The following is a 23,052-nucleotide window of genomic DNA, read 5'->3' as shown; positions in this document are numbered from 1 at the left end:
AATTAAATGATCAATCAGTGATCGCACAAGACCACCATTAGGTGAAATCGCGGGTTTACAGACTAAGGACTTTAAACTCATTTGCTCAGAAAACATAAAAACGTTCTATTTTAAAGATTGCCATGGTCTCAAAGACGTATTTATAAGTTTTTTTATGTCATTTTTTTAATGCTAGAGCATACAGAAGGCTTTGATAGAGCCTCTGACCTGAAGAGGTCGCATAAAGCAATGGTAGTTATTTCATAAAACGGCCAGTAGGTGGCAGCAGAGTATAAGAGATCAATCAGGGCCATGTTGCAACAAGCTCTTTTCCACCCCAGAGTTTTCAACATATTTGTGAATAATGATGAAATTCAGCTATATTCTAATGCTAATTACTGGAAAATGGAAACAGAAATATACTCTTTTTTTCCTTATGCTCTTTCTTTTGGTAGTTTCCATGTTTTTATAGCAATAAGATACAATATTCTGTGGGCCTTGCAAAATCCAGTAAAACAGCCGGGAGCAAAGGGGGTTGCTTCAGTGAAAATGGCTGGGAGTGAGTGAGTTAATAGCCCAATACGTTTGTCCATGTAGTGCATATTAGGAGTCCATCTACTCACCAGCGGGGGCATCATCCCTTTGCTCGACGGAGGAATGACAACCCTCAGGTCTGGCTTGCGGCCTCCCATCCCCATGTTCCCTCCGGGGGGCGGCGGTGACTTGGTGGGCATGACTTTACCCAGGCCGTTGCCGCTGGGCGCGCTGAGGAGGCCCGGGGAGGCCCTGGCGTTGGTGAAGCCGTTTCCTGCACAGGCGAACACAACCAACAGCAACACGTCGTCAAAAAGCACCCAGCGTGACCGGCAACCGTCGTCATCAAGGCCACCGTGCCACTCGCGTTGTTTTTTTCCACACGGCGTTAAGTGTTTTCAACCCTCTGGGAAGTTTTAATGGACGTGGATAATTATCCCGAACAGTTACAAAAATAAAATGTCCATTTCAAAATTGATGAGCCTTTTATTTTTTAGTGTGAATGATTACATTAAAGTGGGTTCTTTTTGTGTCTGGAGACAAGGGGCAGTTTCCGGTTAAATGTACCGTGACTGCTTAAAAGAAATAGCTGAAACCATTACGGCCGGATAAAAACAATTAAAAGAAAATGACAATGAACTAGCACACGCTGGACTCTCACTTTGATGCTCACACATTTACTTTTTCATTCGAGTTTCAACACATTTACTGAATGAATACAAGTGCCATATATTGTAACTAACCTTGCCAAAACATTGTAAAACATGTACATTTATAATGCGCATGCTTATAGAATCCCCAATTTTTGGGGGGGTAATCCGACTTAAAACAATCAATAAATACACAGGACTATAAAGTCACTACGTTGCACAAGATGGTAAAAAATTGCATCATGATGAAGAATAAAAGTCACACTGGAAAATAAGTCGCAAAAGGAAATTTATTTTACAAAAACAAAGACCAAAAATATGTGAGCTCAAACTCGCACCCAAAACTCCTGTTGACTAAAAAACAAGTTCCAGTTGAGTTTGAAACTTCCTTTTCTAACTACGGAAATCCAAGAAACGAAGAAGACGAAATAGAACAAAAAGAAGTTGCTGCTTCTCACGATTTACTAGAGAACCAGTAGGCACAATAAATGACCAAGATTCTACCTATGGATACATTGCGACCGGGACTCTAGGTAATGTAAGCCATTTTAAACTAAAAAGAAAAACGTTTCCGTACTGAGAAGCAGAAGTTTGGAATCCAACTGTAACTCATTCGCTGATGTCAACACAATTGGATGATGGGGATTTTAGGTACCGGGCCAGTAGTGTGACAAATACAGTAGATGGGACTCACTCAGTTATTACATAAAACGGGGTAAGAAAGAATGAATGGTATCTGGCACCGCATCAACAGATCAGTAACACTTCACCAAGTCGCTGACTTTTGACTTCCATTGTGTGTACGGCGTGTCCAAGTGTGTGTGTCCGCAACCTAGAGGCTCTTTTGCATTAGGAACAAAATGGAACAATAAGCCGCTCGATAAGGACCGGGTAACAATTCCCGCTCAAATAAACAGTTCTGAAGGCCACAATAGTATCGCACAGCTGAATCAACAGTATGTACACAAGCAGCTGTCAGCTGGGACTTTGATCACGTAAGAATTGACTGCAGTCTTTAACTGCCGAGTGGATGGACCATAGAAAAAGGCAAGTTGTGACAGGTGATGAAAACAAGTAGTTTAAGGCAAATCAATGAGCGGTGCTACTTATGCATGAGTGCTATAGGAAATTAATCATAAATGGGAGGGACTGAATGTGGTATGTATTACAGTAAACAGCACTTACTTGTGATGTACAGTTTTATTCCATCATGCGACATCTTGAGTCAGACAAGTTGGCTGTTAATTGTTTAAACTTGAATAACCTGAAGCCACCATTAAACAAACAATTGTTTTTCACGCTGCCACGGGCGCGCTGGCGTTCGACTTGAAACCGGCAAACACTTGTACGCACCTTCGTCATGAAGACAGATGGCAGGAATTTGCATTTGGCACGGCTGCGCTCCTCTCTTCTGGGCAACTCTCAACTTCTTTATTTTCATTTAAAAGAACCTAAATTATTCCGCATTAAATTGTGACCAACTTTTGCTAGTACTGTATCGAAATATTTCAATATTATCATTTCTATTTTGGGATTTAAACTCCTTATAGATGTGCAAATAAATGCTATGTGCAATCCCATTAAGTTATTATGTGCATATGCTGTGGATGAAAAACGAGATACAGTAGTCACTGCAACGTTGTTAGCATCTCTGCATTCCTAGTATTTGTTCCAATATGAGCGGGAATAAAGTAGCACGGCACACACAAATTTTCTTTTTGAATTTAGACATAAATCAGCATTCCGTGATGACCTTATACAGCATTTGCAACAACATTAGTGAGAATAATGATTACAAAATGTAAATAGTTAAATATTCTGTTTCCAATCAAAATTGAAGCTGACTGTTGATTTGTGTGTGTTTTTTCTGAAGAAAAAAAAAAGACAAGGCATGTCCTCCACATCCAATAAATTAAGTTATAATACTACAAAAATGTTAAATTTTTACGAGGAAGAAAAAGCCACAACTTTTACGAGAATAACGTTGAATTCTTACGAGCATAAATATGGGCCGATTTACACAGCATGGTCCAAGTGACATAATTCCGATGTTTTGTTCTCAAGTGGCACAATTTAGGATATGTGGCTAGAAATAAATATGGAATCTGTTCAGATCATAACAAGGTCTAAATGTGACTAAATATCCAACACGTATTAGATAAGTGACAATGTGAGTGCAGCATAGACACACAGAAAAAAAGTACTTCGTAAATGCTGGCTTGACGTCATCCAAATCTGACAATTGATGAGCAACGCAAAACAGCCTAAACAGACAATTAAACACATTAAATCAATGGGGTCAGCAAAGGCCGATTGAAACATTTCTTTTTTCTTTTTTTTATATATTGTTTAACTTATACTGTCACTACTGGGTGTTGATTCTTGTACGGCTATATCATGAATTTGTCTTGTAATGTACAACAACAAATACAACAGTTTAAAAAAAAAAAGTCAGATCTGGGTATGACATTGGAATTGGGCACTTGGATCTACAGTGTAAATCAAGCTTTCACTCTAGGCTGAGAACTGTTGCGTTTGTTTATATTTTTCAACATTCACTTGACTAAACTTTTTCTTCAACACCACTAAGACTCCAAAACATACTCCACATCAGTCATCTGCTGATTCACCGCAACTTGCATTTGGAAACGACGGGGGTGCAATTAGGGTGTAATTGTGTACATTGTTGTGCTCTGTTGTTGAATGGCACACTGGGGTACTGATATAAAATTAGACAGGAGATACAACAGATGGCTATTTAGAGAACAAAAGGGAGGGAAATATATTTGTTCCCCGACATCATGGCGGCTTGTGAGACGATTCCGTGTAAGAAGAAAAGCACATCCCAGGGATTAAATGAGCCACCACTTCTCCAAACGGGGAAGCTGCTTGAAAGTGGACATGAGTCCAGTGAAAACACACTGATGGTGGGGCGGGACAGCCATTCAGCGCTGCAACAATTTCCATCGTTTTTTGCTGTGAAGCCTGCGCCTACTCGTGGTTCACTCTTCACAAATTCACCTATTTGAAGTGAAATCTGTCCTCAACTATTTGCTGAAAAACTCGTCTATTTGCATAGTTTTGTGCTCTCTCCATGATGCCACAAGATGGTGCCAAAGCACTAGCTAATAGGAAAGTAGTAATTGGTGTGACAAAAGCATTGTTGCGGTGATACATTTGGACTAATTCCACAAGTAAACAAATAAACTGAACACACATCACAACTTGCCTGCCTTGCACACGGTAGAGAAAAAGACTCCCATAAAAATAAAAATAAAAAAGACCTCCACGTTGCATAGGTCAAAATAAGACGATTGAGAGAAACAAAAACATACACTTACAGTACCATTAAAATATTGATAATAATGATAATAATAATAATATAAAAAAGATAATAATAATAATAATAATAATAATAACAATAATTACGTTGTGCCGGTAAAACTATATAACCGTAAATACCTCCAAAATGAGAATGATAAATAAATAAATAAATAAACCCTTCAATTCCACAGGTTGGGGGAAAAAAACTACCATAAAACCCCCAAAAGTTGGGCAGGTTATAATAAGGCTATGTAAAAACACTAAAAAGTTGTGCAGGTTAAAAATGAGACGACTATTATTATATTGAAGAAAATCCATAGCTATACAAGTTCTAAAAACGGGCTAGAGATTGAACTGCCATAAAAACACCAGAAGTCGTGCAATAGTTGCTGTCACTATTGCACGACTTCTGGTGTTCTTTATGGCAGTTCAATCTCTAGCCCGTTATTAGAACTTGTTATAGCTATGGATTTCTTCAATATATATTAGTCGTCCTCATTTATTACCTTGCACACCTTTATAGTGTCTTTTACATAGCCTTCTCTATAACCTGACAACTTTGCGGGACCCTTTTGGAGACAGGCGAGTCGAGTGGCAGGGAAAGAGTTAAAAGCCCACCTGCCGCCGCCCCTCACACAGCACATTGCAGCCATGACAGGCTGTCCGGTCATTGTGTACTGAGGACTTAAGAGGGATATCATGGCCTGAATACCTCCCGGGTTATGCTGGTCTGGGCATCTTACGGACCCAGGCCAGCCTTATAAGGCTTGTGAGGGTAGATGCACCTGTCAACACATGGAAGTAAACACCACGGGGAGAATCAGGCTTGGAGTGGTGGTGTTTTGAAAATAAATGCTCAATTTAAAAACCATTTCTAAACTCTCACGTGTGTATTTCACAAGCACATCACATATGAGTCCCTGAGCAAGCAGTGACTATACAGCCAAGCAAAAAGGCCCCCAATCTGTGGCTGATTTGTCTTGAACCAATCACAGATGGATAACACAAGCATCCAGCTCAAGTGCTAAGCAGGAGGTCCAGTGGGCAGAGCTACAGAGAGCACATAAATCTCTTCGGGAAGGACTGACCCGCTGGGCCCGAGCCCACGCCGCTTGGCACTGATAGCTCTGCGCTATCAAGTAGGCCACCTAATGAGATGCACAGAGTGATATGATTAACCATCTGCACGGGGGGAAAAAAAGAGCACCGCATGTGTCGAGGGTTCCACACAAGACATGAACATCATGTCGTGTAGATTTATCTTCAGAGTCTGTAAAAGGCAAGTTCTCTCCTATAAGTGTCTGCCATGGAGGGGACATTTTTGGAAAACATCAAGCGGTGTTGAGGAACGTTTCAAGGAGACCTAGTAGGATTTATAACAGTTAAAATATTTGTATAACTCTTCTGATGAAACATCGACTTAAAACTAGTTGAATGGTACCTTTGGCATGGTCTGAGGGGGTCTGTATCATTTTTACTGGCACTAAACAACTTTGAAGAGGATGGTAGGAACACTGTTACAGAAAAAAAACTACAAATGTGCTGACTGCTTTATGGCATATGTCACTTCCCCCTTTACCCATTCGATACAAAGTCATAAGTCAATTTGAATATTGTGAGCTAAAAAAAGACGCAATGCGCTTGTCCTCATGAGAAACGTGGTCTTCCTTCAGGCATAACGTTACCGACTTTGATTATGGCGCCCCCATATGGGCAAAGTAAACTGAAAGTCTTTAGTGTTGCTTTAATACAAATAAAATGTCTATTTTGTTAAAATACTCCAAAGGTATAAAAGTCTAGCGGACTAAACATACTGACTTTCTTTTTTTAAATATTTTTCAAGCCTTTTTAGTTTTAAAGGTAATGTTATTTGAGGAGTTTGAAATTATACTAAACTGTCTTGGGATTTTAGCTAAGGGATGTTTTACTATACATGAAAATAAAGCATTTATCAGGGCTGCTCTTAAACGTTTTATGAATGTGCGAGAGGACTTAGAAGAGTTAAACCAAAATCAAAAGTGCTGTATGTCGAGTCCCACGTAAGTTTTTCTCTTAAAACAGCATTTAACTAAAAAGACTTGAGAGTGGCTACGGTGGAAAAACAAGCAAACTGGAAGGACAAGGCATCAGACACTTGTGCTATGAAGTCACGTCGGAACGTGGCATTTCGCGCCTTGCTGCATGTACTCGTATTATATGCAGTGTAGCCAAAGCCATCTGGACTCACGAAATCACAGCCCATAGTCATCCCAGTACCAGAAGACGCCTCATTGTTACACAATGCTTGATGGTAAAGCTTGTAAAGGTGTCAGAGACCTGCTGAGTAAATGAGGTGGGGTATTTATTTATTATGGTTACATGGCGTTATGTTTGTGATGGGGTCCTGGTCATTATTTATCCCTGGACCCAAAGTCTGAGAACTCCTCTCAGGATCCATAAAAGTGGTTCAACAAAACAGACAATTGTCATAATTGAACGAAACTCTTTGGCCTGTAGTGCCTCATCAGCCATGTCTTTGAGGGCGGGGCGGCGTCCACCAACTAACCTGCACTGGTGGGCCTCTGAGGGCCCCCGCTGGATCCCACATTCCTATGCAAGGAAGCCTGCGGAGGGGACAGCAACCCGTTGTCGCCGAGGGAAGCTGCGGCCGCCGCTAAGTTCTGGCTGCCCAGAGTCAGGCCTCCCGGCTGGTACATGGCGTTGTGGTTGGACACGGGCACGGCCACATGCATGGAGAAGTTCTGCTGAGGCAACGCTGTGGGCTGCGAGATGGACACCAAAACACACACCTTCAGTCAATTACACATAAACACAATCCAAGGTCTGATGTTGATGATCTGTGGTTGTCTAGGTATTAGCAAATGAGGGGTTTGTTTTGATTAATGGGCTGATTCAAAAAACAGCTTGGCGCACACGTGACAGCAAAAATAGAGCAACAGAAACAATCATTTGCAATTTCTGTGGAGTCAAGGTATGTTAAAAAATGTATTCAACAATAATTGGATGTGATGATACACAACATTTTGTCAGACATTAGTTAATTAAGCCCAGAATGATTCGTCCGCTAGACACTACATGAGTAGTGAATTTTTATTTCGGAACTTTTTCATCGTTCCCTTTTTTTGTTAATTTTCAGTGCCGATTACTTTTTTTGTCACTTTTATAAGAGATCCTATTAGCTTAGGGAAAAATATACTTAAGACTAACACCGCAAAAATCCCAAGACAAAGTTGCACAGGTTAAAATAAAACCAATAACACATAAGTAAAAGAAAAAAACAAAAATGTATAAAAATATAATAAAATAACAATAGTAACATAATGACATAATAAATATAAATACAAATAAAAAATACATAATATTAAAAAATAAAAAAAATAAAAAAAAATTAAACTTTTTTAAAAAACACCCTCTGCCATTATATATATTAAAAAAAGAGTGCAGATAAAAAAACAGACTACCGTTAAAATCCGTAGCTTTTCAGACCAAAATTAAACCATCGCAAAAATATTTGCGCAGGTTAAAATATGACTTCTGTAAAGCCCCCCAAAATAAGACTACCATAAATATATAATTGTGGGGGTTAAAAAACAAAAAAACAAAAAACGGACTATTGTAAAATCACCAAAATTGTGCGGGGTAAAAGTAAACCTTCCATAAAAACCCCAGAAGTTACACACATTAAATTATGACTATTTCAAAACCCTAAAGCTGAACATCTTACAGTGTTTTACCTATTTGTTTGGTGTCTTTTTCAACAAAAAGACATTCAAATTTGCTTTAACTCAACATTTGTCCAGCGTATGAATCACTTTGGGCTATAAACACAAGAGTAAATACAGTAGATACAATTTCTGTGCTGCTGTCGCACAAACAAAACTGTCAAATCTTGGAAGAAAAACAACAACATGCATTCTGGTGATCACATTGGCATTGCAGCAGTCAGCACAACAGGCGCACGTTTTGCCTTTTAAAGCATCTGTGTGTGCATTTGTCAACATAGCAAAGACGGATTGTGACAGGTACAAGAATGGTGACACATTTAGTGAGCATGTGCTGACTGCAAAGCGGCAATGACAACGGCAAGTGTCAGTGATTATAAAAGAATTTAAAAAATCATTACAGCCTTCATCCAGTGGGTCAGTCGGTGCGTTATTGCGACTTTTGTTAATGGCAAAGTGGTGCTCTTCAGGTCAGGAACAAAGAGATATAGGCACATGTGATAAGATCACAAAAATGCGTTCATTATCAAGTTAAATATGATGTTGATCAAATGTTTTGGGAGCTGATGTTTGACCCTCTTGTGATGATTGTTTCGTTGCCATACAAGCAAAATGTTCATGGGTCAATGTGGCCCATTGTATGTTTAACCATCAGAAAAGTGAAGTCAATATATAGTGCATAAAATCTGTAATAATAAATATTCTAATTTCACCATATAATTTATTTTACTTTATTTTCATCTAATTTAGTAAAATAATTTTCAGAAAACACGCATTTTGAGGGATCCTGGGAACTTAATGGGGTATATGCCACGGAAGAGGCGGGACTTACAACTTCCGGGTTTTCACACATCAGCTATGTTTCTGGTTCTGGGTTGGGACAAGTGGGCCGCGTCCCAGTACTTGTGATTCCGCCTTTGTGCCCCTCTGTTGCACATTCCCGTCACCGGGTGCGAGTCTGTAGTGTGTCTGTCTCAGTTGTTCGAAGCATTTCAAAAAAGCTGAGACGCCCTGCGCGTCGTCGGTGGGGGGGATGTAAGTGTTGGAACCGACGAGGAAACAGAGCTGATGTGTGAAACCCGAAAGTCGGACGTCCGTGACATCTACCCCATTGATAAAGTCTAGCACCATAAACCCCCCAAAGCTAAATTGTAAAAACCATAAAAGTTGAACAACAAAAAATTAAACTATGACATAAATCCTCAAAATGTTCAGGTTAAAACGAGACAATTGTTAAAAAAAAAAGTTTTTGAAAAAGGAAAAAGTTTTAATTAAGTATTTATTATAAATTTAAATGATACATACTTAACATAGTATGGGGGTTGGAAATAATAATAAAAAATAGCAACAACAACAAAAAGTGTAGTACAATTAGGTGTTTTGTATTGTAAAATATTTTTCTAGATACGTAAACTTAAAAAAAAATTAACAATAAGTGGTCAAATCAACCGCAACATAAGAGGTTTTTTACTATGAAAACAAACTTCCCTATTTATGTCATGTGCATGGCCCTTGTGTAGCTGATTACTGACTTTGTAAATATGTTTGAATATGTGATCTTATCAAGGTGCTCTATAAATCACTTGCAGCACAAATCAATAGAACAATCCAGAAGTCGAGGCGTTATGCTTAATAGAAAGCAAAATTCTGAAAGAGATCTTGGACAGATTAACAAAAAGAGAAAAAAAAGTTAAATGAATTAAAAATGTTTAAAAAATAAATAAAAAGAGAGAAAATCCTTTGTGGCACACAAAGCCAAGCACAAAAAAAAAAAAACGGTTTTGTTTTTATTAACAGTACTTACGATTTTATGATTTCTCATCATATTATCAAACTCCTCATTAATTTTTTTATACTTTTCTTCAGTGTGAGGAGTGAGGACATACGAGGCATCGGGGTCCGGGCTATCGCAACCTCGGTGTTCTTTCTTGTTTAGCGCCTGCAGTGAACATCGACATAGAGACAACCATCAACACAAAACAGCAGGGGACAGTAGGAAGTACTTACACCGCAGCGCTTGTACATTAAATCGCTCTCTTCGCTTAGTTTGCCGAAATGGTCGTCGGTGAGGGGGCTGTGCCCGAAACAGTCGTCTGGATCGGGGCTAGCACAGTCATTATGGCCTTTGTTTCTTAATTTCTGAAAGGAAGATGCACAATTGGGAAATAAAAACAACACAAGACAAGTCATGTCTCTCGCTTTGCAGAGCAACAGAGTGAACAATGTGTTAATGGGCAGCTTTAACACCATGCTAAGCTAATATCGCTTCATGACGTTGTGGAGGGAAATGTCATTCCATCACAAACAGATTAAGGGTCAGTCCAGGAGACATTCTGTGGGGGCCGGGCCAATATATATATTTTAATGTAAGCCTTGGCTGCAGAGTGCAGTTGAAGACGTGGCTCAAAGTGAGGTGGACCTGAATGCTTGACTCTACCCCACACGGATTGTCGACCTCTATGCGCCTTGTTTTTGTTTCCTTGGTGTCTTTAATGATGTGTGATGTGTCGTCTGAACGGCACCCTTATTGTTAACACTTTCTAAAACATCAAAAATGACAAACTGACCAAAATCCAAACTACCTTACAAACTAACCTCAACCATCTCGGAACTGCAACCTCTGCTTGGTGCATGTGGTAATAATGCACCCATCCCACTCATAGGACATTAGGCCACAATTTTTTAACCCAATAGCCTCGACGCTCCCATTTTCAGGGTCCCCAAACAAGCTGGCCGCGCTTCCGTGGCTCTACGACCCTTCGTTCACCCGGAATGGACGTCAAAATGGCTGTTTTGGCCACTTTCATTTAGTTAGCTCGGCAAGTGTTATAAAATATTGAAGTCATAAGATGCCACATAATTAAATCTGCCAATTTTGTTAAAAGATTTTGTCAAAACTGTTTTGCAAAAAAAAAAGAGGCGCTTAGATCCATGTGGCCGGAGTCAAATATTTAGGTCCACCCCACGCCTCTCTCTAACTGCGCTCTGCAGCCACGGCTACTTGATGGTTTTAGGCCAATGCTGATTCCAATATTTGGCAAAATAAAAATATGATAAGCTAATTAATTAAAAAGATATAAATTGAATAAGATAAGTTGTTGTATTTTTTGGTCCCTTAATGCTTACAAGAGATACCCTTAAAATATTGAACCTAAAAATACTCATATGACAAGAAAAAATGCTTGATTGGTGTATGTTTATATATATATATATATATATATATATATATATATATATATATATATATATAAAGAATGAAAGACTCCTCTAAAAGTCATTTCAACTTCAAATCTAGGAAATGTTCAAATAATTTTCAGCTTGATATGAGTTATGGCAGTTCATAATTTATGAATGGATGCACTTCTTTAATATAAATATCCTTTATTAAAACACCATATACTGCTGTCTAAATTTTTTCTTTCTGCATCTCCTCCCTCTTTGACCCACTCGTTCCCTCCTTTTCTCTGACTATGGGGTTAGCATGTTTGTTATATTTGACTTATCAGAAGCGCAACCCTTCTGTGCTTAAGAGGATCGCACAACAGAGTGCTTTCCCACTATTTAACTCTCTACGGTGGGATCTTAATCCCTGTGAGTAATATACAGTGCAGTGCAAATGTAAAGCAGTCACAGTGCTTACATTTTTGCACATTTGATGTTCCAGCTTTATTCCAAAATGGATTATTTCCATTATTTGCCTCAACATTCTATACAAAGCCCCATTACGACAACATAAAAGTTTGAGAATTTTGCAGATGCATTAATCTGTTACTTAACATATTTGCTTTTCAAATAAAAAAATTAAACATTTAACATTAAACATTTTTACATCGTTATAGAGTTGTGTGTAGACTCCTGTGGGGGGGGGAAAAAATACATTTATTCCAAAATGTGGAAAAAGTACTGTGAATAATATCCGAATGTTCTGTTTTTGATTAGTGGGCATTAATTTGTGCAAAGCACTCTCACGACAAGTCAAAATAAAAATAAAAACTTTAAACACATGCGGCACTGCTCCTCATTACCGCTGTGAATAGCGGCGCTAACAAGGCAGGCTGACAACCTGTGACAGCTTGTGATACGGCAGTGGACGCACATCAAAACATGATTTATGGCCGCCTCTCAAGGCTTCTCTATCGGGCGGCTGCAGGCCTGGAGCGGCAAGTCGCTCGTGCCAGGCAGGCTGCCGGTGAAGGGGGCGGGGGACGAAGATGTAGGCCTCGTGCATGTGTACAGGAAGGTCACCGACTCCTGCACGTATCGGGGTCACGGCGAGACCACCCCTACACAAACTAATGAGACCTCACGCTCGGCTTCTCGGCTTTATCGCCTGGCAAAATGATGAAACCAGTGTATGTGTGTGTGTGTGTGTGTGTGTGTGTGTGAGACATGCAGGCAGAATAGGAGTGAGTGTTGTTTTGAGCGAGAATGTGCAAGTTCGGTGCAAGATCACCAGGAAGGAGCGTCAAATCACTTGATGGAAACGTGACAGCAGCCCTCATCTGTGCAGACTATGCGACTAACCTCCACGATGCAGGCCAAAACCTCACTTTTTACAAGCATTTCCGAAAACGCCGAGACACGGTTTGAGGAAATTCCTGCAAAATATTGAAAGCAGATTTCACAGGAACTCTTGCAGCTCTTTCTCCCTGGTCTGGCTTTTATTTGACTACAAGGAAAAGAACTCAGGGTTTTTAAAAATAGAAGCTTTATCAAAAAAACAACGCGTTCTACAATCTGTAAAATCCTCTTTTTGTTTTGTTTCGATAGATGCTAACTTTCATTGACTCATTCACTTCAAAGCAATTCTCCATTTTGTCCTGATGTTCTATAACCCACAGAATATTGTCCAAAACCCACAACATAATAAGCAGAATCTTATTGTTTGTTTCTAGCTTTTTGTGTTCTCTAGTAATCAGCAGAAAAGGTGGGTTGGTTTTCACCCAAAACACTGGTTTCTGACTAAAAAGTGGAGAAAACTAGATTTAATTTAGACGTTTCTATTTTTTTCAAACTATGACAACAAAAACAAGGCTTTCAATGGCAAAACAAAACATTTTATACAGAGTATAACACTAAGAAAGGTGCTGTGAGCGACGCAAACTTAATTGTCAGCGGCGTTTTGTACCTTTCGCTCGCCATTTGCACCAGGAACCGTCTCATCTTTTCTCAAGCGACAAACCCTTTCGACTACAAACCGCAACACAATTATTAATACCATCTATATGCATGCTCTGTTAATGTGCCAGGTGCCTAAATTAGTATGACTTCATATTCGTTGGCATTTCTCTCCCTTATAATGGACGTGAAGTTGAGATTCACCGTCTAATATTTACTCTCTACTCAAAAGTTGCATGATCTCAGATCCAAAGCGAACAAACTTTAATTTAATGGACAATCTGGGCGAGATCCTCTTCCACGCTTAAACGTACTTGAGAAATAATCGTAACCCCCAACTTCTGAACGGTTCTGGACTCAAATGTACTGCTATAAACCTAACCTGAATGTTTGTGGCTAAAAGTGACTGATATAATAACCCGAACCCCAAAACTCCCTAACCCTATAATCCTAACCTTAACATTGATCTCCTAAAGTTAATCACAATTTCTGAAGATTCTGAACATAAAATGACTGCTATAACGCTAACCCTCATAAGTCCCTCCACTTTGACTAAAGCCACAATTCTAGATTCCCGACCAAAAAAACAAGCCAAAGCATCAAGCCGCCGCCACCAGGCTTCGTTAGTGGTACGGCGTCCTTCTGGTATTTGCTTCGGTTCCAACCATAAGACGCCCATTTGAGGTCTACTGAACTCAAGAGATAGTGCAGATAGAATAGATAGGTTGGACTGGGATGCTTCCAATCCCACCCACTTATTCCCGGCTATAGTGGTCACAATAAGAACAAGAGACAACTGGCCCACGTAATAACCGGGTCTCACTGAACCACACAAGCACTAAGACCAGTGTGGTAGAGAGCGGTGACATTCCTCTGGTTCTAAGACAACGCCTTGCTGCTTCATTTCCTGTTTACCGAGCAAACGCGCTTTATAGTCAGCCCTCCTTTAAAGGCCTGTGTGTTTTTCTGGCCTTCCACTATGCACTTTCTTCCCCCGCCTGCCAAAAAGTCTGATGTGAACCTGCACATTTAAAACTCCATCCTACTCATTATGGGAATATCACAACAGCGTTCTGCACACACCCACAGGCCTGAGCCTTGTAGGGAGGGCTTGACAGCAGAGGAACAAGATACGAGGACAAGCAGTTGTGCTCAGACATTCAACATAAATCACGGTAATACATATTATCTTTAAAAGGCTATATAAAGCGCTGATTCAAGGTACTGCATATGCAAGACAGCTGCTGTGCATTAGTTCATCAATGAAAGAGTTCCAGTTAACTCTGCTGAGGCATCCTCATGCATGTGAGTGACTGAAGGCTGCAAGGGAAGGTTGGAGGTGGGGGGTTGAGCGTGCTTGTAAATCTTTTCCGAATGACTTGGCATGTTCAGCATGTCACGCAGTGAGCACCCACAGTTCCCAGTAAATGGATCACTAAAGCAGCACATTGCCAAACAGGTGTCGCACGTCCTAACACCTGACAGAACCTGGCATCCCCTCCATATCACCCAATCTAAGTCAGCTGTGCCGATACATGACCATATAAGTAACAACTTGCAGACACTGGAGGATAGCTGACCCCAAAAGCAACCTGGATCTTTCTTACTTTTGCAAAAGCTACCTAGCACCATCAAAACCAATCTTTTTATAAAAGTATGCCTTCTTTTGCTCTTTCAGCTTTGCAGATACCATGTCTGAAAAGACGCCTACCAAAACACATGGTGGCATCAGCCATTGTAAAGCAGCAGTAAGTGGCACCACCTGCTAAGCTCACTACAGGGAGGGCTCCATTTGTGATGACATTCCATTCTGCAGCCATTCCAGAGCAGCTATGTAAGACGAATTTGTAAGTCAGAATGCACTGTACGCTAACCTACGCTGCCAAATATACTGCACAATAAATATTTGTATGAAAAATACTTTTGAGCCATAAATATGAAGCAATTAAAAAAAAACTATGGTAACTGAGTTTGCCTTCTTGTGCCGCAGGACCTCATATTGTAACGCATCCATATTGTACATATTCCAAAATGATCATAAAATGGTCACTTCAGCCTTGTTTTCTATTTTTACCGCATGGCTTCTTCAGACTTTTTAGTGGGTCTCCTCATGATACATGTGCTTACCGAATGTCAAGTTTTTGAAAGATTCCAGGGACCACAGTTAGCAGTACAACTATAGCAGTATATAACAGCATATTCACCAGCTCCTTGAGAGGTACATTTAGGACTTTTTAATGAGATGCTCTCCCTTCCCTCATGACAAGAAGAGCTTTATCACAGTAACTTTTTCATGTACTATACAATGCAAGAAGTGTATTTAAGGCATGGGAAGAAGAGGCACATATAGTGGAAAAGAAGAGCCCATGTTTACATATCATTTTCATTAAACATGAAAAGTTGAAATGAAAAAACCCCAGATGAGCTTCTTTTACTGTTATAAATCTGATATTGTTCATTGCATTATGATTAAACTATTCCTTGTGGTTCAAAAAATACATGGGAAGAGGACATAAAAAAAAAAAAGAATTGCAATTATTAAATCACAATTACAATACTAAGAGGAGAAAAACAAATCACAATTAGATAATTATTCAAAATCATTCTGCTTTGTGGTGTTTCGGCTTTTGGAATGGAAAATCAAGTTACAAGCTAGGTCACAGAACAAATTAAGCTTGTAAATCAAGGTACCACTGAAAGCAAGCATCCTTTGTGTTGATATGCGACTGCAATCTTTCCACCTTGGTAGAGGTCTGCAATCTAGTGATAGCCTTTTTAGTTCAGTGTGTTTCAAGCATGTTCTTATAGACACAGCCTTTAACCCAGCAGTGCCATGAATTGGCCCCTAGCACCAGGACTCGCAAAGGTAGCATGCTAATCCTCATGACATCACTATTGTGTCCAGGCGGTTCCGTCTAATGGGATTATCAAAGGGCTCCTTTGAATGCAAAGGCACTCGGAAATCAGCAGCTCGGGAGGCAGCTGATAGGAGACTTTTATCTTGCCAAGGAACATTGCCGCGCTTATATAACACCTTAAGAGACTTTCACTAGAACCGTGTTCTAAATTCCCCTTGCGGCGCTGTTGTCCTCACTTGAGGGGAATAAAAAAAATAAAAAAAAATCAGCTTTTTGTTTTTTTCATTTTATTTTGGGGTTTTCAGGCCACAGCATATCAAGGCCAACCTTAAAAAAAATTCCCATTACACAACAACAACAAAATTGCCAGACATCTTGTTCAATCTTGTGGCGCTTACGGATGACTGAGTGGACTGATATCAGGATATGAGGCTGGAGTCATATCCTTCCTTTTGGTTCACTCTATTGTCTCGGTCGTTAGTGGATAGAAAGAGCTAAAGGAGGGGCCAAGTTCTGAGCGCCAAAGTTTAAATTTCATTTGGATGTATGAAAAGAGGACAAAAAAAAATTCAATGACACATGATTAAGGCCTAACCTTTGGACACACCACAAAGCAGAACCACAAGCCTAGGTGATGATTCAGGATTTGATTGACAGGATTGCCAATTAAAATGCAACTGATTTGACCGAGGACTGAGAGGCTACGGCTGTTCTGAGACCGTCGTGAATGATGACTGATGCGACAAAGCTATTAGCCCCCGCAGCCGCCGAGAGTAATCATCGGCCCGCGTATTTCCAGTGTGAGACGGGAGGGAATTCAACTGCAAATGAATGAAAGACAAACCAATGTCATCAGGAGAATGAGATCACAGACTGTGTCAAAATAGAAAAAGGTGGCACAGACAGGGCTGGTTTACAAGGAAGTTGAGTTCCTATAGCAGCAGCAGCATAACCCAAACTTGTATGCAAATTGAAACACCCTGTTGTTGACTACTAAATTATGCTATTGCATAACGTCGCTGTTATGTGAAAAACACTTATGTCCATTTTTCCCCCATTTTTTTGATTTTTACGTTTTTGGAATGTCTGCATTCAGTTTCATCACAAAAACATAAAAATGTAAATAAATAAAAAATGAAAAAGAAGTGATGATAAGTTAATTTGTAATTACAGTAAATACTTCTAGGCCAAGAATATTAAACAAAAACAGTAAGTATGACGGGAACTGACCGTGCCATGTAACCTCACATTACTAGGCTAGTTCACTGCAAGCTGTTTGCAACCTTGAAGTGTCGTAACTAACAGATGTGGACTTTCCATCAATATTGACGGAAGGTCCGTCGTCAATGAATGCCTGTTTCGTTGACGATTGCCAAACAATAGGAAACTTCGAAAAATTGACAGAAGTGGGTTTCGTCCATCAAACTACTCAATCTGTCAATGATGGAGTGCCCATTTTAATGACGGAAACATTGACGGAGACGCACTTCGAATGACTGACTGACAATTACAATGTGGCTCAACTTAATTAAAATATTGACGGATTGTCGATGACGGAAGGGTGTCCTGACAAATGACGAATGCTCCAAATTCATTGAAATGCCTACCTCTCACAATGAGGCTAAGTATTTGTATGAAAACCATTTCTAGGCCGTGAATATTAAACATGAATATGTGCATTGTGCAGAGGTAAGGTAACTAGCATGCCTTTTCGTGCCGTCGTCTTACTGACATTAACCTCGAACTGACGTGTTGGAACGACATATTTAAAAACAGCAACAATTATCATTTCAGTTTCAACCATTTACCTCCATCTTCCCTCCACTGGCCATTGAGTGGAGGATCATTAGCTGCCAGGCCGTTTGAAACCATACCCCCCACCCTGAACTCCAATCCTTGCCGGCCTCTAAAATATTCATAAGGACAATTAGGAGTTCCGATTAAGTGAATACGGTGAGCCGGTGTTGGGCAGCAGAGAGGGCAGGAAATGCCAGCAGGACGTCTGTTCTGCAACACTCTACACCCTGACCGCAGACCCGAGTCCTCATCAATCTGAGGCAACCTCCGTATTCTGGCCCCGGTCGGTCCAGGTTGCTGCAGATGAGAGGGATAGGTGGCATGCTGCCAGCCCATCCCAGCAGGCTTTGCTCTGTCCTCGCCCCTGGGCAGGAGGAGGTTGGCTGCACAGCGGGAACACCGGGAGGAGGGGGGCACAAGGGCGAGCTGGTTGTTGCCAACTCAAAAGACACCGCTGTGTATTTCAGCCCCTCATTGAAGGTCGCCGAAGAACACAAGGGTGGACTCAGGGCTTGTGGTTTAATGATCTTTTAACAGCTTCGCCAACGTAACTGCCGCCCGACGAGATCCAATCAAATTAGGTCAGCCCAATCTTGACCCATTTCATGTGGATCATAACACACAGGTTTACGAGTGGAGACATTACGCAATTAATTCCCACCATCCAACACACGCTGCTTCCAGTTATGTTCAAGACCCCACAGTGTTGTTGTATTTCACGGCTTGCTTGTGTAGTACGTGTCCTGTGATTCTGCTCTGTAAACAATACAGAATCACAGACATCCAGCCATTGTCTATACCGCGCCGCATCCTGTTAAGGGTCATAACAGGACTGGAACTTAACCCAGCTGAATAAGGGTGAGAGGTGGGGTACACTCTGGAATGATGGCCTATCAATCGCAGTACTGACATATAACAGAACCACTCAAACCAGTCAGTGAACTATGGTTTGGGGATCCACAAAATATTTTGCAAAAGGTAACAATTTATTTAGAAACATGCATACCTACATACGGAGACCAACTTGGCAAAAGAACAGACTAGTCCACTTATGCATCCCTACCTTAGATTCGGACCAATAAAAAAATATCCCTGCTTGAATAAAGCACCCCAACAACCTCAAACCCAGAACAAAAGCTGTATTATTACAATAAAAGTAGTATTCTACGGAGCCCCTAAGGTGACATGGTAAGGGGAAAAAAATAATTTGCGTTCCCTCACAAAAAACTTTGCATTCCCTCGCAAAGATTGCGAGATAACGCTTTTTTTTTTTTTATAAACGAGTTGACGTGCTTCCAGGTCATCTTCTGTGTGACCAAAAGCGCCAGTATGGAGCGTGTAGCAGTGGGAAAGTACACGCTCCACGGTCGGGCCCTAAGGGCTCTGTGGAAAAAATAATTTCCCCTAAGGGGTGCCTGGAGTCAAACTCGTGCCTTAAACAGCCTGGTAAAGCTGGGTTTGAGCGGTTCTGTATCAGCGTCATGGATGCAGAATGGGTGGAGGTGGGGCATTGGGACCAGGCCATTCCGCCAAAACTCATTTGAGAGGACAGTCAACGCAATGCCTGGATGGCAGAATAGGGGTACAAAAGTTTCACACAATCCTGCACCATTGTAAACTTGATGCCAAAATTATTCATAACCTGGTCACATTACTATAACTACTTTTTTAACTCTTTCAATACATATGACGTATCAGTACATCATAAGCGTCATAGTCGCGGCGTACATATACCATATTTATACGTCATAAGCTTTTTTTATGCAAGAGTGTACAGGAGGATCTGGCGCAGCTTCTGACTGAAAGATTAGGCTTGACTGCAACGTTATTTTAAAGAAACGGCCAGCAGGTGGCAACAAGTATAAGATCAGCCAGTGTCACGCAAGGATCTTGTTGCAGAAGAAGAGAAGGAGGAAGTGTAGGCTGGGACTGGGAGTGTCGTCTTTCACTAGCGTAGTGTGGGATCACTGATAGCAGCAAAGAGCCGCAGAGAGGAAGTAGAAAATAAGCAATCGGCAGAACAAAACAGTTAACCCTGGAGGATTCCTTTTTGGCTTTAAAAAAAAGCATCATCATTGGCTCACCAACGGCGGCGATAAGAGTTGCTGCACGACAAGGAACGACGCTTCGTTTGTCGAGCAAATACAACGAGCAACCGTCAAGCGATGATCTGTGGGGTTAACGGCTCATTTCACCAGTCACGTCGACCCCCTCGACCACTGGATGCTGCGGCAGAGCTGCAGTCAGACCAGCCAATTGTTTATTTTTATGTGCAATAAACTGTTATTTTGTTATCAAAACCACTTTTTGGAACGTTTTATTGCACGAAAAAAGAAGAGAGTGAGATTCTAATCTTTCTTTTGTATGATCCATGTTTATATAGCAATAGAACACAATACTCTGTGGCCCTTGCAAGATCGATCAAAATCCAGTAAAACGGCTGGTATTGAAGTGGGTTGCTCCAATGAATTAATTGCTTGAGTAAAAACAGTTGGATGGCTTTGTGATGGGGATTTGTCAAGTTAAATGAGTGTAATCCTTCGTACAACTATGATAATTAATTTTATTACAGAAATAAAACAATCTATTTTACACACATTTACATTTTAACTTTGTATTTATTTTTTTAGCGAAAACATTTTGCCCAGGGGTTGTTTATATCATGTCTTTCATGGAAATCGGTTATGTAGTACTACCATCATTACCCAGAATAAAATAACCAATGTAAAATAACCTAACATAAATCAGAAATACATTTTAAAATAATAAACTATCATTGTTGTTTTGTTCTGTTTTTACTTGCACATCTTATCCTTTGCAGGGAGATGAGAATATTAGTTCCATATTTGGAGATGAAATAGATCCTACATGAAGCATTAGCGTCACTGCTAACTAATGTTTAGAATAAAAAGGGGGAAAAAATCCACTGATACTTGTTTTGTGCTTCCTTTCATGCGCTCTGCAGAGACACCCTCAGTGTGAAATGAGACATACGCAACATAGTTGAGAGGGTGGAAAAGGAGCGCTGACGTCAATGAAGCATGATTTGTGCCAAAGGCGGAAATCTCTTGGCAGTAACCTGGTAACAAGCACCGTAATACTAAGCTGAGACATAATAACAACGTCGAAGGCATGACCAGGTAAGTAAGAAAGAAAGAGAAAGAGAGAGAGAGTGCTAACCCTAACTTCGCAATTTCAAGTTGGCAATGGATTTTCTCCTTTCACAGTCTTCTTTGTGGGATAACTACATGAACAATCCGATGACTGTCTCGTTGCCCACAGATAACTACATGGGAGGCGGATGAATCTTTTTTTCCAGCGAAGCCCAAAGGGAAAGAGTTCTTGTCCTATTATAAGTGACATTAGAAAAAAAATCCAACACTTGGCTCACAACAGAAACTTGAGCAGAACCCAAAAGAAAACGCTCCTGACATCCACGTAAGACAATGCTCACCAACGTTTTTCACCTTTTTGAAAACAACTTCTTCGGTACTGATGAATGTAAAAAGCTACAGAACCAGTAAGATCCACACTTACGAAAAAATGTATTACCTCAAATTACCTTTATTTGCACAGCGGTGCCTTGAGGTACATTAGAAGTGTTTATTTTATTTTATTAATTTTTTGTGTGGATACACCCGGTTTGATTCCACATGGTGAACTCAAATGTGTCAACTTTAAATCAGGAAAAAATTCACACACAAAAAAGTGTCATGGTTGTTTGATGCCACTCAGTTATAGTCCTCTTCTAGCATTAAATGAGGGGAATTACATGTTGTGCATTTAAAATGACTCTCTGCTAGCTTAATGCTAACACATAATGGGAAATGCCAGAGAAGGGATAATAGATAGCATTGATATGGTGGAGTTATAGGACTTCAACCCCCCAACCTCCCCTAAAAAATTCCCCAAAAATTCACAATGTAGACTCGGATCAAAAATACAAAATGGAAAAATGAGCCACAGGACTAAATTCGATTTTAACATTTACTTGGTTTATCTATGTGGCCCAGGCGTTTGATTACAGCCAATACTTGTTAGCTTCCCTAATTAGTCCAACGGCCCCAGAACATAGACACTCAAATTATGTATATCAAGGACAAGCATGTTGAAGCATTGTTGTAATCGTTTTAATGCATATGTTTGACAAATGCTTTCACTGATGTTTGGCTGTCCGATCACATTGTTTTCAACTCACTCATGACCAGATGTTTTTATTTTATTTTCTTTCCACCCAATTGGGCCAATTGCGAGTAAAAAATAAAAAAATAAAAAAATCTGAATTGCGTCACTTTAACAGAGTAGCGTAAATCCAGCCCAAGAGTATTAACAAGACTGGACCCACGCTTAACCAGCTCTTCCTTCAGATCATCAACAACCCAAAAAAAAAAAACAGGAATACAAAACTCAAAAATATACGTACTAAGTCCCCTTTAATATCACTCCAATAAATCACAGGGCTCAAAAACGTTATTAAAAATGTGCCGGCAGAAAATGTCAGATATATTGCAAAACCCTACAAAATCAACATCAAGGCAATAAGCCTATGTCAATAGGAATGATATTTGGTTTTGCTTAAACAGGCAGAACATAAAAAGAGGAAACATTCAAATGCAGAGAGAGAAGACCGCTAACTGTAGCCTTATAAAATAAAGTATGAAGCATATTTCAGTCCTATTTTGAACTTTTTGTCCAGATATACAATACGGCCTCTAGGTCATCCCTTATAAAACAATCTAATGAAAAACAATAATTACTAAATGGAAATGCGTCCATTGGTGTTCAGAATGGAATGACAACACCGTTAGATATAATGCCTTTAGACCAGTTTTTAGAAACCGTTTTCAAAACAAACATGTGTAGAATTATTGCTCATTCAAATAATTGGATGACAATTCAAAAGCAATTAACACATTGCCAATTTCATCTGGAAAATAGCGGTTTAAAAATGTTTGAATAGGTTCCGTTCTACTCTTTTCTATGCGAGTTTTGCTCAAGGTCTTTCATTCCAACCCTGCCTCATTCATTTTTCTTCCTATGCTTGCCCTCCTCCACAGCCTCCATTTCCGT

At 40.1% G+C, this 23,052-nt stretch overlaps 1 protein-coding gene across 11 annotated transcripts in view; it reads right to left on the bottom strand.

Moving 5' to 3' along the window:
* Positions 1-23,052, bottom strand: part of mef2aa (myocyte enhancer factor 2aa) — a 103,290-nt gene that overhangs the window by 9,384 nt on the left and 70,854 nt on the right. For 6 of the 11 annotated variants that reach the window (XM_086073428.1, XM_086073427.1, XM_086073426.1 and 3 more), the window contains exons 4-7: positions 10,217-10,348; positions 10,014-10,148; positions 7,033-7,249; positions 603-787 (exon numbers count right to left, since the gene is read on the bottom strand). In XM_086073428.1, coding sequence (XP_085929554.1) covers positions 603-787; positions 7,033-7,249; positions 10,014-10,148; positions 10,217-10,348 — 669 coding nt within the window. The remainder of the gene's footprint in view (positions 1-602; positions 788-7,032; positions 7,250-10,013; positions 10,149-10,216; positions 10,349-23,052) is intronic. The other 5 variants (XM_086073433.1, XM_086073435.1, XM_086073434.1 and 2 more) reach the window with 2 other exon arrangements.

Source organism: Leptonotus elevatus, chromosome 4 (genome assembly GCF_054856555.1).
Source record: "Leptonotus elevatus isolate MCC_2025b chromosome 4, RoL_Lele_1.0, whole genome shotgun sequence".
NCBI lineage: Eukaryota > Metazoa > Chordata > Actinopteri > Syngnathiformes > Syngnathidae > Leptonotus > Leptonotus elevatus.
Note: the sequence above shows the minus strand (reverse complement) of the source record. Positions and strands in the feature narration are given on the sequence as shown.